The sequence below is a fragment of the Myxocyprinus asiaticus genome, chromosome 15 (genome assembly GCF_019703515.2).
Source record: "Myxocyprinus asiaticus isolate MX2 ecotype Aquarium Trade chromosome 15, UBuf_Myxa_2, whole genome shotgun sequence".
NCBI lineage: Eukaryota > Metazoa > Chordata > Actinopteri > Cypriniformes > Catostomidae > Myxocyprinus > Myxocyprinus asiaticus.
In genome coordinates this window covers 25,035,413-25,052,912 of record NC_059358.1, presented here as the reverse complement: position 1 = coordinate 25,052,912, position 17,500 = coordinate 25,035,413, and the positions used below count along the sequence as shown (strand labels likewise).

Sequence of the window (17,500 nt, the reverse complement as noted above, 5' to 3'; positions counted from 1 at the left end):
TGAGCACAGTGGCCTCCATCATCCGTAAATGGAAGAAGTTTGGAACCACCAGGACTCTTCCTAGAGCTGGCCGCCTGGCCAAACTGAGCGATCGGGGGAGAAGGGCCTTAGTCAGGGAGGTGACCATGAACCTGATGGTCCCTCTGACAGAGCTCCAGCATTTCTCTGTGGAGAGAGGAGAACCTTCCAGAAGAACAATCATCTCTGCAGCACTCCACCAATCAGGCCTGTATGGTAGAGTGGCCAGACGGAAGTCACTCCTCAGTAAAAGGCACATGACAGCCCGCCTGGAGTTTGCCAAAAGGCACCTGAAGGACTCTCAGACCATGAGAAACAAAGACTGAACTCTTTGGCCAGAATGGCAAGCGTCATGTCTGGAGGAAACCAGGCACCGCTCATCACCTGGCCAATACCATCCCTACAGTGAAGCATGGTGGTGGCAGCATCATGCTGTGGGGATGTTTTTCAGCGGCAGGAACTGGGAGACTAGTCAGGATCTAGGGAAAGATGAATGCAGCAATGTACAGAGACATCCTTGATGAAAACCTGCTCCAGAGCGCTCTGGGGCGAAGGTTCATTTTCCAACAGGACAATGACCCTAAGCACACAGCCAAGATAACAAAGGAGTGGCTCCGGGACAACTCTGTGAATGTCCTTGAGTGGCCCAGCCAGAGCCCAGACTTGAACCCGATTGAACATCTCTGGAGAGATCTGAAAATGGCTGTGCACCGACGCTCCCCATCCAACCTGATGGAGCTTGAGAGGTCCTTCAAAGAATGGGAGAAACTGCCCAAAAATAGGTGTGCCAAGCTTGTAGCATCATACTCAAAAAGACTTGAGGCTCTAATTGGTGCCAAAGGTGCTCCAACAAAGTATTGAGCAAAGGCTGTGAATACTTATGTACATTTTTTATTTTTAATAAATTTGCAAAGATTTCAAACAAACTTCTTTCACGTTGTCATTATGGGGTATTGTTTGTAGAATTTTGAGGAAAATAATGAATTTAATCCATTTTGGAATAAGGCTGCAACATAACAAAATGTGGAAAAAGTGAAGCGCTGTGAATACTTTCCGGATGCACTGTACATTTTAAAACGTAACAAGCTTTTTTGTTAATTGGTCTACTATACAGGTGTGCTCATGTTGTCTTTTCAATAATGCAAATTGGTTTGAGGTTTTCTTCTCAAATGTAAAAAGAATTCATGCATGCAAGTTCAGCTTAAGTGTCCAAATACTTTTTGGGGCCACTATATATGAGTTTGACCCTATATCACTGAGGAAATGGTGAGCCTATAAAACAGGATTATCATGAAGTAATTTCATGAGTCAATCATCATGTAATAGGATTTTTGATGACAACAGCGTTATGGTGAACCTGTCTCGGTGTAGATGGACATGTTTGACCAAGGGCTAAGAAGAGTTCCTGAAGAACCCTTGAAGAGGTAAAATGTTATTTAATTTTTTTAGTTGGAAAATTTCTTGAACTCAGGAACAAGTCGAGATTTTACATTAACCTCAGGTTACCTATAAATCTGAGTTGAATGTATTTTGTCTTTACACTTGCATTTTTTTTTATTATTTATTTTAAACCCACTAACATTGAGAAGAGTAGACAATAAATAAATACTCTTTATTGGGCTAAACAACAGAAACAAAACGTGACCCGCCAGTTGCCAAAACCTATGTCGATAACGTCCCCAAGACAGCTGGATGATCATCCAAGTGTGATGCTTAGCCTCAGGTTACAGAAACAATTCCAGCTTTCATCACAAGCAAAGCGTGTCATTCTTTAAAAGCCCACACTGTGGATCCAGCAATGGATGGCACTGTTAACCACACTGTACAACAGCTACACAGTGAAGCTCACTAAACAGCTGTTATACTGCCATGTAATAATACTAACTGATCCAAGTTCCTCTGGCAAAACCAGCAGCAGGGAAAGATACTTATACTAATGAAAATATCCATCAGCATCCTTGCCAAAAAAAAGTGATGTTATGAATCCATTCTTGCATCATGTTCTTAGTCTTATGAACAGCAAGTAATTTGATGTACCAGTAAAACTGAATTAAATGTGAAATGATTCAAAAGCCCCTGAAGCATTTAAGACATCAAACATATTCTTAAAATATGACAAATTTCCCCAAAACATCCAAACACTTTTTTTTATACGACATTAAGCTAATGGATTTAGGATGAAAGTACTCCAACATTGTTCATGGCTTTTGCAATGGAAGGCAAGTCATACAACAGCCAAATATTTCATCCACAAATAAAAGCCAGAGACAGTTGTGGTTTTCTCACAATTTTATTTTACACTTCAAGATTTCTTGCTTGCAGCAGCAACCTATAAAAAATAAAAACAGGAAGAAAAAGATAAGGATAAACGACGAGACAATATGAAAAACCAGTCTGGATATTCCCTCCAATCCCTCCATTTAAAAAAAGAAATAAAAAATAAAAAAAATGTATATCAACTGCTTAAAACATTAAGCAGCCCCTCCAGTTCTGGTCCTGAACTTAGCCAGGAAATTAGAGCAAACATGCTGTTCCACAATGACATTTTTTTATTTGCTCTAGCCATCAATGAGAAGCCATGTATATCAGCAGTGCTCTGGAAAGAGTGAAAGTGCAGAAGAAACAGCCAAGGCAAGCACAACAAATCACATTAACTCATCAAAATAGAGATCATTAAGGGGATCAGGCAGAATAAAATGCTGCCATACGGCAGCCCAGTAAGCATGAAATTCAATCGCCTTGTTTACTTCCAGCATTGGATTGGCGCACAGCGGCAGCTTGCAGGGAGAATGGAGGAGCAACACGGGCAAAACACAAGCTGAGGCTTTTGGAAGATGTTCATGCGCTTGTTTTATGATGACAGTACCATGTCCATACACAAAATCAAGCTATGGCTGTCAAAACATCTACCAAACCCTTAAGACGCTAAGTGAAGAGCTTTTTAAACTAAGGATAGGTTAATTGCATCCAGGAACCAAATTTATGTTCCCAAATAGTCCAAACAAAAGTCCTCACCTGCCCAGCGATTCTGTCCAGGTCCCTGGTCCCCTGAGGGGTCAGTTTACGCCCACTGGGAGACAATGATTGAAAATTAGTTGGATAAAAAAAACCCCCACCACAATATACATCACACAGGTAGAGTGAAAAGTAATGACATCCTATATAACAAAAATAGCAAATTAAAAAGGTTAAAAAGGCCAGAAAACATCCTGAATAATCTCAACTTTATTGTCAGGCAACTGAAAATTGCAAGGGGACACTCACCCACTGGGGTCTTTCTCCACCATCTTGAGGCCCTCAAGGGCCTGGAGCACTTTACGGGCCACATTCTTGGAGCCCACACTGAAGTGAGAGGGGCACACACCGTTCCTCTGACGCCCTCCGTAGATCTTGGTCATAGAGCCCACACCAACACCTCCACGCAGGTACAGGTGACGCACTGTGGAGGCTGAGAGAGAATAGAGACATGGGTGGACTTATACTTGACTCAATTTTCTAAAGTGTGCCAGTACGAACTTTGTCAAGTGAAAAATTCAATATTAGTTTGGCAGTATGCACAGCAACTGCTGACACGCACTAACAAGACAAGAAAATCAATGATGCACCCCAAACCTGCCACAATTGCTCACTTATACCAATGTCATCCACAGATTCTTAAAGGAAAACATTAACACTTCACACTTATGCTTACACCTTAAACACAAAACGGTAGCCAAAAAGCATTACACTGGATCATCATTGATCAACACAGGATCAATCAACAAAAGAAAAGGTTTAACCAAGACGGTTTGCATACAAGGGAACACTAAATATGATTAAGTCCACCTCCCATCGTCAGGGTCTACCTTGCTGCCAAAATCAAAATACCATACAGAAAATGTGGCCTATAATAATTAATAATAAAATAAATTACAAGTTAATTATTTTCCCCATTATGGTCAATATCAATGATTAAATGGCCAGTATTACAAATCATTGTCCATTATAAGAAACTGTCTAACAAAACAAAACTTTAAATAAAAGATAATCCAGACTTTTACATGACAGTAAGTGAATTCAGGGATCACAATATTAAAAATTTACTGCATAACAGATGGCTAGTGTTTAAGGCTTGGGATTGATGCCTTTTTCATGCATCAATAAGATTTTCCAGATGAATAATGATATATATCAGGATTTTTTTCAGATATAAATAAGCCTGCTCATTGCTCAATATATTTCTCAACACAACTTTGGTTAAGTGTGGGCAGCAGGGTAAATTAAAGGGGGTGCGTCTGGCGGATGACATGGCGCGTTCTAAAATTACAAAATTATTGGTAAAAGAGCTATCCAGTGCTACAGAGCGCAACTCGCAAAGTTTTCCATTAAATTTGACCCAAATCTTTATCAAAGGACAAAGATTATTGTGGTGATGTGGGCATTGCCAAGTGGTGCCTGTGGAGATCGAGGCCGAAGAGAGGGAGAATGGTAAGAATTGACACCTGTGGGAAATTATCTCTAACAGCTGTTCTGTGTTGCAGTGAGTGCTGGAGGGGGATAAAAGGGCAATCAAAACACCAGAGGGGGGGAGAGAGAGACGCAAGCCACAGAATGATTGTGTGTGCATTGTTGCTGTAAAACAAAACCCTTTGTGTGTAGACTGAAAAGTATTAAAAGACTTGTGTTGAACATTTACCAGGCCCTCGCTTCCTCCTTGTGAAGAAAGAGACCTGTAAAAATCAAAAGTAACAATCAGTACCTGGTGTGGCCACCAGCTGCATTAAGAACTGCAGTGCATCTCCTCCTCATGGACTGCACCAGATTTGCCAGTTCTTGCTGTGAGATATTACCCCACTCTTCCACCAAGAAACTCGCAAGTTCCCGGACATTTCTGGGGGAATGGCCCTAGACCTCACTCTCCAATCAAACAGGTCCCAGACGTGCTCAATGGCTCTTCGTCGGCCATGGCAGAACACTGACATTCCTGTCTTGCAGGAAATCACGCACAGAACGAGCAGTATGGCTGGTGGCATTGTCATGTCAAGATGAGCCTGCAGGAAGGGTACCACGAGGGAGGAGGATGTCTTCCCTGTAAAGCACAGTGTTGAGATTGCCTGTAATGACAAGCTCAGTCTGATGATGCCGTGACACACTGCCCCAGACCATGACGGACCCTCCACCTCCAAATCGATCCCGCTCCAGAGTACAGGCCTCAGTGTAACGCTCATTCCTTCGATGATAAACACGAGTCCGACCATCACCCCTGGTGAGACAGTCAGTGAAGAGCACTTTCTGCCAGTCCTGTCTGGTCCAGCGAAGGTGGGTTTGTGCCCATAGGCGACGTTGCCGATGATGTCTGGCAAGGACCTGCCTTACAACAGGCCTACAAGCCCTCAGTTCAGCCTCTCTTAGCCTATTGCGGACAGTCTGAGCACTGATGGAGTGATTGTGCATTCCTGGTGTAACTCGGGCAGTTGTTGTTGCCATCTTGTACCTGTCCCGCAGGTGTGATATTTGGATGTACCGATCCTGTGCAGGGGTTGTTACACGTGGTCTGCCACTGCCTGTCTCCCTGTAGTGCTGTCTTAGTCGTCTCACAGTATGGACATTGCAATTTATTGCCCTGGTCACATCTGCAGTCCTCAAGCCTCCATACAACATGCCTAAGGCACATTCACACAGATGAGCAGGGACCCTGGGCATCTTTGTTTTGGTGTTTTTCATAGTCAGTAGAAATGTCTCTTTAGTGTCCTAAGTTTTTCTAACTATGACCTTAATTGCCTACTGTCTGAAAGCGGAAGGTGTCTTAACGACCGTTCCACAGGTGCATGTTCATTAATTATGGTTCACTGAACAAGCATGGAAAACATTGTTTAAACCCTGTTCAAATTTTACAAAATTATCTTTAAAATACAGTGTCCTGAAAAAGGGATGGTTTTTTTTTTTTTTTTTTTTTGAGTTTAGTTAAACAATGTCTTTAGTTACAAGAATATCTTTTTGTGGTTTGACAGTTTGAGTGAATGACCTATTCAATGCTACACACAGAGAAATTGCATAAAAACATAATTTCTAATAGTTCAGTTTGCGCAGTTACACCAATTTCACACACTAATCAGCAAACCTGTCAACGTCACTTTGTTCTTGAAGTACAAAACCTTTGTAAAACTTTGGACTGCCATCTGCAGCGCCGCATCAGCTCATCTTGTGTGCGTGTAAGTGCTTTGTGCCATTCCCACCTATGACTTGCTTCAGCAAATGTTACATCTCCCTATTGTGGTCTCTTAACGTTATTACATCAGACTACATAAAACAGACGGCAAATGTATCATTAATTCTACTCAAATTAGGCTTTTAATTTAAATGTCAGCTTATGTTAATATAAATAAAATAAGGTGCAAATCAATTATGACATCCATTAACTAGCACTGACACACAGGTGGGCCGTTTTGTTTAAAAAATTTTTTTTTAAATCTTTACTGGACTATTACCTTCAAATCCTACTCTAGTCATGACACATTTTATTTCATATGAAAGCACCAAGTCTCTAGAAATATGAACACTTTTCCAATCAAAATTAAAAATGAATGTATTTAGTAGAGTACGCAAAAAAAAAAAAAAAACAACAACTCTGTACTGACCTTTATTATGAAATTGCGATGCACAGTCATGTACAGTCATGCAAATCTCTGTCTTTTATCTAGAGTTCATAACATCACAACCATCAAGATTTTTTGCCCAAAAGTGTTGATGATATTATAGAAATATCAGATTATCTATGTTTTTTGTATCATATCTGCAAGAAGAATTATGATGCATGTGTAAGAGTTTCTTACTGTGTTTTCAATTTTATACAATCCAGCGCCATGTTTGTAGTCTTCTAAACACACCAAGCCCACCCCAACTTTTTCCAATGATGTTAAGTTTTTTTTTTTTTTTTTTAATGCCATTTTGAAGTGCAGCTGTCTTGCATCATTCATTTGCACACTTGGAACACGGAGAATTTGCCAAGCAGCTGAAATTGCTTTTCACCATCGCGATGTGGATCCATGGAGGACAAAAAAGATTTATACACTTCTAGAAGTTATAGATGAACTAGAAAACAATAGTGATGAGCAAAGCATTGAATCCAGCAACAACGAGCCAGACATGCTTGTAGAGATACCAGATGAAGAGCCATCAGATTCAACTGCAGATCAGTAAGTTTTTTTGTTGTTTATTGATTGATTGATAACTTTATTGATTCCCCTAGGGGGAAATTCACATGTTACAGCAGCAACAACCCATATCTTTTAAAATATATCATTTAAAAAGTATTAATATAATAAACAAGAACAAAGCAAAACAACAGACAATAAACAATATTGCACCAACCCAAGCACAACATATTATACCAGTAACAAATCAATTGTGTATAATATTGATTGTACAATCTTATGGCAGATGGCAAAAAAGACTTTCTGTAACGCTCTTTTGAGCAACGTGGATGAATTAACCTTGCACTGAATGTGCTGCCCAGAGCCCGCACTCTCTCATGGAGGGGATGAGAGTTATTGTCTAAAATACAAGATAGTTTCTTAGCCATCCTCTCGTCTCCTATTTGATCTATAAGAGGCAGAGAGCATCCCACAACAGAACTGGCCTTTCTAATTAACTTGTTTGTTTTTGATGCTACCACAGCTTCATAGAAAAGTTCTTAACTGTACCTGACACACACCAAAGGATCTCAGTTGTCTCAAGAGATGAATGCGACTTTGACCTTTCTTTTATAAATATTTTGTGTTATCAGACGAGTCTAAATTATTTAGATAAACAACCAGGTATTTATATGATCTGACAGTCTCAATGTCCATCCCCTAGATGTTTACTGGTATTATTTGATGCGTCTTTCCTTTGATAATCCAGTACAATTTCCTTTGTCTTACACATATATGGAAATGCATGCGAATTTACTTATGTAAATATACATTTGATGGTTGTTTTATGTACAGTCTGTGCTAATAAAATTTGATAAATTTGAACGGTTTGATACAAAAAACAAAAAAAAGCCACTGCTGGGGAAAGTAGCTGTAAGACTCGCTATATACATTTTATAAACAAAAGCTTTTGTCAGACTGCTTAAATTCATTTAAGTAAAACAATGTTATTCAGACTATTGAAATTCATTGCTCCTTTTTAATGTTTTTCCCCCTCTCTGTGTTATGCAATAGGTCTCCATCTGATCCTTTTGTTGAGGACTGGGCTAGCCTGCAACCAGCAAAAAGATGCACACGGTCAGCATCTTCAACACTGGTGTCATCTACATCTGCTTCCAACAATTTCAGTGAGAGAGGCAGAGGGAAAAACAGAGGGAGAGGAAGAGGTAGACAGACCCAATCATTACCAGCTGTTTTCTTTGGTGTCACCGAAGAGACATGGCATTCCCCAGATGAAGCAGACATTTCACCACTTGAGCCAGTCTTCAAACCATCTCGAACACCTGGCCCACAACTAATAACAAGAATCCTAGTCCACTTGAATTATTTCAGCTTTTCTTCTCGTCTTCTGTGTCCTACAATAATACAAATCTCAAATGTGTATTCTGCTGAGCACCAGGCTGGTGGGAAGGGCACCAGGAAACCTTGGAAGGACATGTCTGTGAAAGACTTGTACTCCTATCAGTCACTCTTACATGGCTCTGGTAAAGTTACCAGAAGACACAGATTACTGGAAAGGGTCCAGATTACTTAGAATCACCTTTCCGGCATATCATGCAGGAAGTTTCAGGCAATTTCCTCATCCAGTGATCTGAAGGTTGATGCTGAGAATGTGAAGAAAAAAAAGAACACCTGACTATGACCGCCTTTGTAAGGTGAAGCCAGTCTATCAGCAGCTAAAAAAACAGCAGCTTGCAAGACTTTCACCCACTGCAGAATATCGCAATCAATGAAAGGATGGTGGCATCAAAGTCAAGAATCGCTCAAGTAGTATCACAAGGAAAAGCCACCAAAGTGGGGGTACAAGTCTTTCGCTCTGGCTGATTCACTCCATGGTTACACATGGAATTTATTTTAATTTTTTTATGAAGGAAAATCCCCTGCAGTACAGAGCCAGCAAAGCAAGGGGCTGAGCTACGAGTCTCTCAAGGCACTGGTGGATGAAAAGGTCTTGGGAACAGGCTACAAGCTTTACGTAGATAATTTCTACACAAGCCCATCACTTTTCAAAGACCTCCTGCAGATGAACATCTTGACCTGTGGAACAGTTCGTAGCAACAGGGTGGGCTTCCCTGAAACTAGTCAATAAGATGCCCAAAAACACGCCCCATGGAAGCATGTGGTGGATAAGGGATGACAAGCTACTGTTTGCTGAATGGAAGGACACTAGAGAAGTGTTGATGTGCTCCTTCCATTAAGCAAAGCTCATTCTTACTGTGAAGAGGAGGGTCAAGACCAAAGACGGGGTGTGGACAGAAATGACATTCCAATTCCTATTGCAGTGGTAGACTAAAATTGAGTAAAATGTATTATGCATATTTACATAAAATCATATGTAAAATTATGTTTTTGCATAAGTTGTGTATGTGTATTTTATTTACTTGAATACGTCAATTTTAAATATGCCCCATTATTTTCTGCACAGGAACATGGGAGGACCCTTATTGGGTATTTTTCAGTTCTCCGGAAGACCAGAAAGTGGTACAGGTCTCTGTTCTACCATTTCGTGGACACTGCAGTGGTGAATGCCTTCATACTACACCAACAGATGGTACACTACACAACCAGAAGCCACCGAGTCAGAGGGAATTCCGGGAGACTCTGATTCAGGAACTTGCCAATTGGACACCTTTATTGGGTATGATTCAGTTCTCTGGAAGACCAGGAAGTGGTACAGGTCTCTGTTCTACCATTTCGTGGACATTGCAGTGGTGAATGCCTTCATACTGCAACAGATGGTCAGGGCTCCAGACTAACTGAAACATTGAGCCAAATGGCTGTTTTTAGTCGCCAAATAATATAATTGCTCGATTTAGATTGTTGTTCAGAAACAAGATTAATCTGAGGTTTAATAAACAGTATATATTTGAGAAGACATGCAAGCTTGCATTCCCCTTTTGTCTCAATGTTCACACTCCTTTCATAATTTATACAAATATAGAGTTTATTTTATTTTAGTACTGCCCTTCAGAATCTACATAAGCAGATATTAAAGCGTAATATGCATATAATAGTGTGTTGCATTGAGCATCAATGAATGTTTGCACCTTGTGTAATGGTTATGTAATAGTCCCTCAATTCTCCAAAGCATCAAAAGCTGGATCTAGACAGATAGATAGATAGTGGTGCTGGACTTTTTCATTATAAAAGAAGCCCGAAATAAACATGGGACTTCTATTTTTAAATGTCTGCGCTCCTAGTTGTGAACACACTTAAGGATGTTTTGCTGAGAAAGTGACCGATTCAAACTGCTAACCTGAGCTCCTGAGTTCAAACCCTCAATACTTTTTGGGCGACTCATGAAAAAGACCCAGCTCAAGAGTCATTTGGTCACGACTCTCTCACTCTGCTGGATTTGTTGTTGCGTGCCGTGAGCTCATCACAACAGAACGGGTAAATAGCGGCTCGAGACACACTGGTGGTGCGCGCCCTAAAGATGCAAGATGATATCCGACGAAACCACATATGAACGCACACAACCCGACTGTCGACAATGGCGACTACATTTTAAATTATTATCCATTGCAATAAATGTTATTTTAGATGTCCTGACTCTCGACAAAAAACTAATAACTGATCACGAAACCTAGTCAGCTTATGGTAAGCACAGTGTGTACAGCAGGAGTTACTAAGCCCCTTATAACTGGTTTCCATTACTGACTAATGTAGATTATAAAAACTGATCAATATTTTATGCAGCTCTAGCAGAAAACTTAAACATGATGCATTGACAAAGTTTACATATGCACATCCAGCACCCTTGATGTCCAGTGTCTGGGGTCTTAGTAACTTCAACTGATGCTTTGATACAACTCTAGTAGCAACAACCAACGGTTATGTGAACCAAAAATTCTCCATCATTTACCGATTATTTTTTTAAACATTGACGGATAATTTCAAATGCTGTGCATCATTTTCAAAGAAAAAAAAAAAGAGAAAAACATTTTAACCGAGTGCATCTGTTTTGACTTCACTGTCTCTCCCACAATTGTCAGTGGGCTCCATTACTGCTTGGTAGTATTAAGACGTATATTAACAGGCACAATCACCATCAACACCTGGTAATATCTGTTCTTTTGATCCATCGTGTTCGAATTTCGAGGACAGAGTTTCTGAATTAATAACTGCACACTTTAGTCATTACGTTAGTGTGCTACTTCATGATTAGTGTGTTACTTTATTATAATAAAGCGCAAAAAAGTATACTAACAAAATGAAAACCTGAAAAAAGCAGTGCAACATTTCTGCCAATTACATGCATTTAATCAAAGCACAAGCATTACCTTTAGAGCAGAACTGTCAGTTATTTTAGAGGAGATCCTGTATTACAGCTTCAGAGATGTGTGTGCTTGTCATCTGTGAAAATGTATTATGATAGCAGGCACACCGAAATTTTTTTGCATGCGCATTCAAATATTCAGATTGGACTTATTTCCTTTAATAGCTACACGTAACCGGTAAAGTTTAAAACCCTTGTTTTAGTGTGGTTGATTGACAGAACTTTCAACCAAGCACTCCTTGGCTTCACCAGACTTGCACTTGGGGAGTCAAAGTGTATAATTTAAGCCCATCCAATGTCATGTATATGCCATTATTAGTGGATGCTACACCCCTGAACGTTGAACTTATAAAATTAAAACAAGTATGACAAATAAAAACAGACCATGACAGGAATTTTACAACTCAGTCTGTCAGAGTGACGAAGAAAAATGTTCTCTAGCGCAACCTCTAATAACAACACATCTGACATCTAGTGACAGAGCTTTTGCAAAGTAATTATGTTGGCCTTCTTTGCAATGCAATACATTAAATACTCCCAGCCCAAATAGGCTCATATATTTGGTAAAACACTGAGGAATAATATCAAGAGGACTGGCAAAAAGTCCAGGTGTCACAAGGTGGTACAATTTTTTGTGAGTGGAACAGCACTCACCAGCTCTGATGTAGAACCAATTGTCATCGCAGGGAGCCAGCTCTTTATGCTTGGCCAGCTTAACAATGTCAACCCAGTCTGGCACCTTCAGCTTCCCTGACCTGTGGATCCATAAATGGGTTTTGAAATTAACTGTAAAACATTTAACCCAATACTTTCTAAGCCTATGGAGGCTCAAGCAATCAATGTGGGGCTATGACACTGACCAAATGAACAAGATTTAAAGAGGTAACTAACTTTTTGAGGAAGGCTGCCAGCGCCCGGACAAACTCCTGCTGGTTGACGTCTTTTACTGTTACACCACCACCTGGCATCTGGAAAAATATATTCAACACAAAATTAATTTTGGCCGCCGATTCAACTGTTCTTTAAAAAGAGCAAGCCACATTAAAATATTGTTTCCTAATATGCGAAATATTCATTAGTATAATGCAAACTTCAAGAAAGCCTAGAAACAAGAATTACATTTGAGAGGTCCAAAACAAGCATCCCTGCTAATAAGAAAAACATTCAAAATAAATACACACTTAAATGCGCCAGTGCCACATTATTCTTAAACGATCTGCTTGGTACAAAAACATACGTAGTGTCTAACTCGACTCATCTCACTAGCATGTTAGCAATCCGACCACGTTTATACCGACGCGTAAAAACACATTCAAGAGCGCAGTCCACATCTATTAACTAGCAACAACTTACTTAAGAGCATGTACAACCTGTTTATAACAACTCCGTATCGACGACTTCTTGTCGCAACTGACGATTTAAGTTAAACGAGACATGTTGAGGCCAGGCCTCAATGCATTTGCATGGGCGCAGCCATTGAACATCGCGCCTGACAAGCATGCGATCTCATCTTTATTTTCAAATAAACTGTACATCTCTATTTCATTTTAATGACAGTCCAGCTAAAATATGAATATTATTAAACACACACAAAAGTGGATCTGGGAGAAAACTAGAGCTAAACGACGCTTAAAATTCACTTTATAACATACAGACACAGGCAGAACGCATTACCTTGCTTGTGGACAGCAAAAGGAAGAGGTCAGCGCAGGGTTTCCTATGCGTGTTAACAGGGGCAAATCGCGCTCGGTATCGCGAGATTTGAGGAAGCGGGGGCAAGTGCTCTGGATAGGGTTGCACCAGATGTTCGTAAGGTCTCACTTAAGTTGAGACGTAAAGTTCACACTAAGGGCTTAGTAACTACTAGTTAGTTTGTAACTAAGTCAGTGCTTAATTTGGTTGCACCACCTGTTCTTAAGGCAAGACTTAACTAGTAGGTCGTAAGCTCTCCGTGAAGTTATGCGTAGTCGCATAATATGACGTTTACTTGTATTTATCCAATAAACAGCCGTTGGTTTTGTACAGAAGTATTAAAAAGCTGTGAATTTTAGTTTGATCTTGTTACAATTGATGTTCAAACCTTGTTTGCTCACGTAGCTGTCAGCTGTAATAAATGATATACGTAATAAAACAAGATTTCATTAATGATATTGGCTATTTAGCTTATGTAAATAACAATATTCAATAACTGTATATAAAATGAATAAGGGAAAATAAACACTAATACAACAGGCTGGAAAAATAGACATTTATTCATTTTAATATTTTATATATTTCGTATATGTTGAAACTTGACACCGTACACAGGAAAGTGCAGGTTAGATTGATTGAATCATGCTGAAGAAGTTTTTTACATAATGTTTTCTCCTGTAAATGTAAACGAATGTAAATGCCAACATCATCATTTTTGTTGAAATTATTGATGCCTGTCACGCAAAACATAAGCTCATTGATGTCATTAATTGAGTCTGCTTTTTTATTCCATCCATTGCTCCTGGTCGGAGTCTTCCGTAAATATTTAGTTTATACGTAGGGTTACGTCCTACCTAAGTTAATGGTGCAACACTCAAATATAATTACCCTGGAGCCGGCTGCACCAGCTATATGTAAGTTAAAACTTAGCCTAGTTGTGGCTTAAATGGGCACTAAGTCACAACTTACTCACTACTAAATATTTGAGCGTTGCACCATTAAACTTAGGTAGGACATAAACCTGCGTATAAACTAAATATTTACAGAAGCCTCCGACCAGGAGTAATGGATGGAATAAAGAAGCAGACTAAAATACACAGCTTTTTAACACTTCTGTACAAAATTGATGGATATTTATTGGATAAATACAGGTAAAGGTCATATTATGCGATTACGCATTACTTTATGGAGCGATTACGACCTACTAGTTAAGTATTGCATTAAATGAACAGGTGGTGCAACCAAATTAAGCACTGACTTTGGGTGTGTTCACACTTGTAGTTCGGTTCTCTTGGTCCAGACCAAAAAAGAAAATTATACATGAATGGGGCTTTTCCACTGCATGGTACAGCTCGACTCGACTCGAGTCTGCTCGCTTTTTGGGGGTTTTCCACTGTGGATAGTACCTGGTACCTGGTACTTTTTTTAGTACCACCTCGGTCGAGGTTCCAAGCGAGCCAAGCCGATACTAAATGTGACGTCAAAACCCTGTAGATCACTGATTGGTCAGAGAGAATCGTCACTACCAGCGTCACTGGATTTGTGACACGGGACATCAACCCGCTAGTTTTAAAGTTAGCAACAGCGACAGCAATATCATTTGTTCATGTGACTTTCGAATTGTAAAAAGAAATGGCTGTACGCAAAACCAAGCCGTGGTCAATAAACGAGGAGCAGATGTTCCTCTCGATAGCGACGAACAAAACGACACGAAACGAGAAAGTCTTTCAGGAAGTGTCTCAGCTGTTGGCCGCACACGGTTACCAGTGTAGGGAAAAGTTAAAAAAACTTAAAAGTGACTACAGAACCATCAAGGACCACAACAGCCAGAGTGGTTCAAACAGAAGAAAGTGGAAGTGGTTCGACCAAATGGACGCTATCTATGGCAATAGACCGGCGAGCAATGGGAGGGAGAGTGCCCTGGACTCGGCCATGGCGTTGTTGGAGTCCACGATGGAGGATGGTACGTTTTGTTACGTTGACTCTATATTCTGCTTGAAAGCTTCAATTTATTTAGTTGAGCAGCTACTGGAAAGCTTGCTTCTAAAACAACCAGGCCAATTTAACTGTTACACTTGTGTAAAATCACCATGCAACAACTGCTTTATGCAGCACAATGAGCTAGTAGCTAACAGCTAGCGGTCGTGTTATTGTTTATGGTCAGTAATATTTGTGTTGCAAATATTAAGATGATGTCACAGCAGTAGAGGCGGCGCAACTATGATGATCAGCCTATAATCCCACCCATGTTGAGGCGGCACTAAACTGCAGTGGAAAAGCAAGCTCAGAAAAGTAAAGCGAGCAGAATCGAGTCGAGTCGAACTGTAACGTGCAGTGGAAAAGTGCCATTAGTCCTGGTTCACTTACCGTTCACACTGGCATTTTTAACACCGAACCTAAATATACGAAACAAAAGGCATCAGGAAAAAGTCACAACCTGATTGGACAGCTTTTAAGACGTATATTTTGCAACAGAACTTGCCGAACATCCAAAACAATGCTGGCTGCTGGGCGAAATGCGCTCGTTAGATTTATATATAGTTGTGCTCAAAAGTTTGCATACCCTGGCAGAAATTGTGAAATTTTGGCATTGATTTTGAAAATATGACTGATCAAGCAAAAAAACTGTCTTTTATTTAAGGATAGTGATCATATGAAGCCATTTATTATCACATAGTTGTTTGGCTCCTTTTTAAATCATAATGATAACAGAAATCACCCAAATGGCCCTGATCAAAAGTTTACATACCCTTGAATGTTTAGCCTTGTTACAGACACACAAGGTGACATACACAGGTTTAAATGGCAATTAAAGGTTAATTTCCCACACCTGTGACTTTTTAAATTGCAATTAGTGTCTGTGAGCTGCAATAGTCAATGAGTTTGTTAGCTCTCACGTGCATGCTCTGAGCAGGCTAGATACTGAGCCATGGGGAGCAGAAAAGAACTGTCAAAAGACCTGCATAACAAGGTAATGGAACTTTATAAAGATGGAAAAGGATATATAAAGATGTCCAAAGCCTTGAAAATGCCAGTCAGTACTGTTCAATCACTTATTAAGAAGTGGAAAATTCGGGGATCTCTTGATACCAAGCCAAGGTCAGGCAGACCAAGAAAGATTTCAGCCACAACTGCCAGAAGAATTGTTCGGGATACAAAGAAAAACCCACAGGTAACCTCAGGAGAAATACAGGCTGCTCTGGAAAAAGACAATGTGCTTGTTTCAAGGAGCACAATACGACGATACTTGAACAAAAATTAGCTGCATGGTCGAGTTGCCAGAAAGAAGCTTTTACTGCGCCAATGCCACAAAAAAGCCCGGTTACAATATGCCTGACAACACCTTGACATGCCTCACAGCTTCTGGCACACTGTAATTTGGAGTGACGAGACCAAAATAGAGCTTTATGGTCACAACCATAAATGCTATGTTTGGAGAAAGGTCAACAAAGGCCTATAGTGAAAAGAATACCATCCCCACTGTGAAGCATGGTGGTGGCTCACTGATGTTTTGGGGGTGTGTGAGCTCTAAATCACGGGGAATCTTGTGAAAATTGATGGCAAGTTGAATACAGCATGTTATCAGAAAATACTGGCAGACAATTTGCATTCTGCAGGAAAGCTGCGCATGGGACGCTCTTGGACTTTCCAGCATGACAATGACCCTAAGCACAAGGCCAAGTTGGCCCTCCAGTGGTTAGAGCAGAAAAAGGTGAAGGTTCTGAAGTGGCCATCACAGTCTCCTGACCTTAATATCATCGAGCCACTCTGGGGAGATCTCAAACGTGTGGTTCATGCAAGACGACCAAAGACTTTGCATGACCTGGAGGCATTTTGCCTGGGCAGCTATACCACCTGCAAGAATTTGGGGCCTCATAGACAACTATTACAAAAGACGGCACGCTGTCATTGATGCTAAAGGGGGCAATACACAGTATTAAGAACTAAGGGTATGCAGACTTTGAACAGGGGTCATTTCATTTTTTCATTATTGCCATGTTTTGTTTTATGATTGTGCCATTCTGTTATAACCTACAGTTGAATATGAATCCCATAAGAAATAAAAGAAATGTGTTTTGCCTGCTCACTCAGGTTTTCTTTAAAAATGGTGCATATATTACCAATTCTCCAAGGGTATGCAAACTTTTGAGCACAACTGTTTGTATATATGGTGGTATTTTTACCAGCTGAGAACAAACAAAGAGTTAATAAAATGTGTAAAGGAGTCAAAACAGTGCCAGGAATTCCTCCATTGCACACACAAACGAAGATATGCTGCAAGGATGGCTGACGGCGGTTCCTACGCCTGTACTGAACTGTAACAGGCAATATAGCTCCA

General features: G+C 40.2%; 1 protein-coding gene across 1 annotated transcript; it reads right to left on the bottom strand.

The window, feature by feature from the left end:
• Positions 1 to 2,289: 2,289 nt before the first annotated feature.
• Positions 2,290 to 13,198, bottom strand: LOC127452464 (40S ribosomal protein S19-like). Its single transcript, XM_051717916.1, has 6 exons — positions 13,144 to 13,198; positions 12,361 to 12,437; positions 12,124 to 12,224; positions 3,283 to 3,466; positions 3,034 to 3,088; positions 2,290 to 2,347 (listed from the first exon to the last, which is right to left on the bottom strand). Exons 2-6 carry the CDS (start codon positions 12,435 to 12,437, stop codon positions 2,321 to 2,323), a joined length of 444 nt encoding a protein of 147 aa, XP_051573876.1. The 5' UTR covers positions 13,144 to 13,198; the 3' UTR covers positions 2,290 to 2,320.
• Positions 13,199 to 17,500: the final 4,302 nt, after the last annotated feature.

Coding starts and splice junctions, on each gene's coding strand:
- LOC127452464 (XM_051717916.1), bottom strand. CDS start 12,437: ATGCCAGGTGGTGGTGTAACAGTAAAAGACGTCAACCAGCAGGAGTTT. Junction 12,225..12,360: donor CTGGCAGCCTTCCTCAAAAA/GTTAGTTACCTC, acceptor ATGGATCCACAG/GTCAGGGAAGCTGAAGGTGC. Junction 3,089..3,282: donor GTGGAGAAAGACCCCAGTGG/GTGAGTGTCCCC, acceptor ATTGTCTCCCAG/TGGGCGTAAACTGACCCCTC.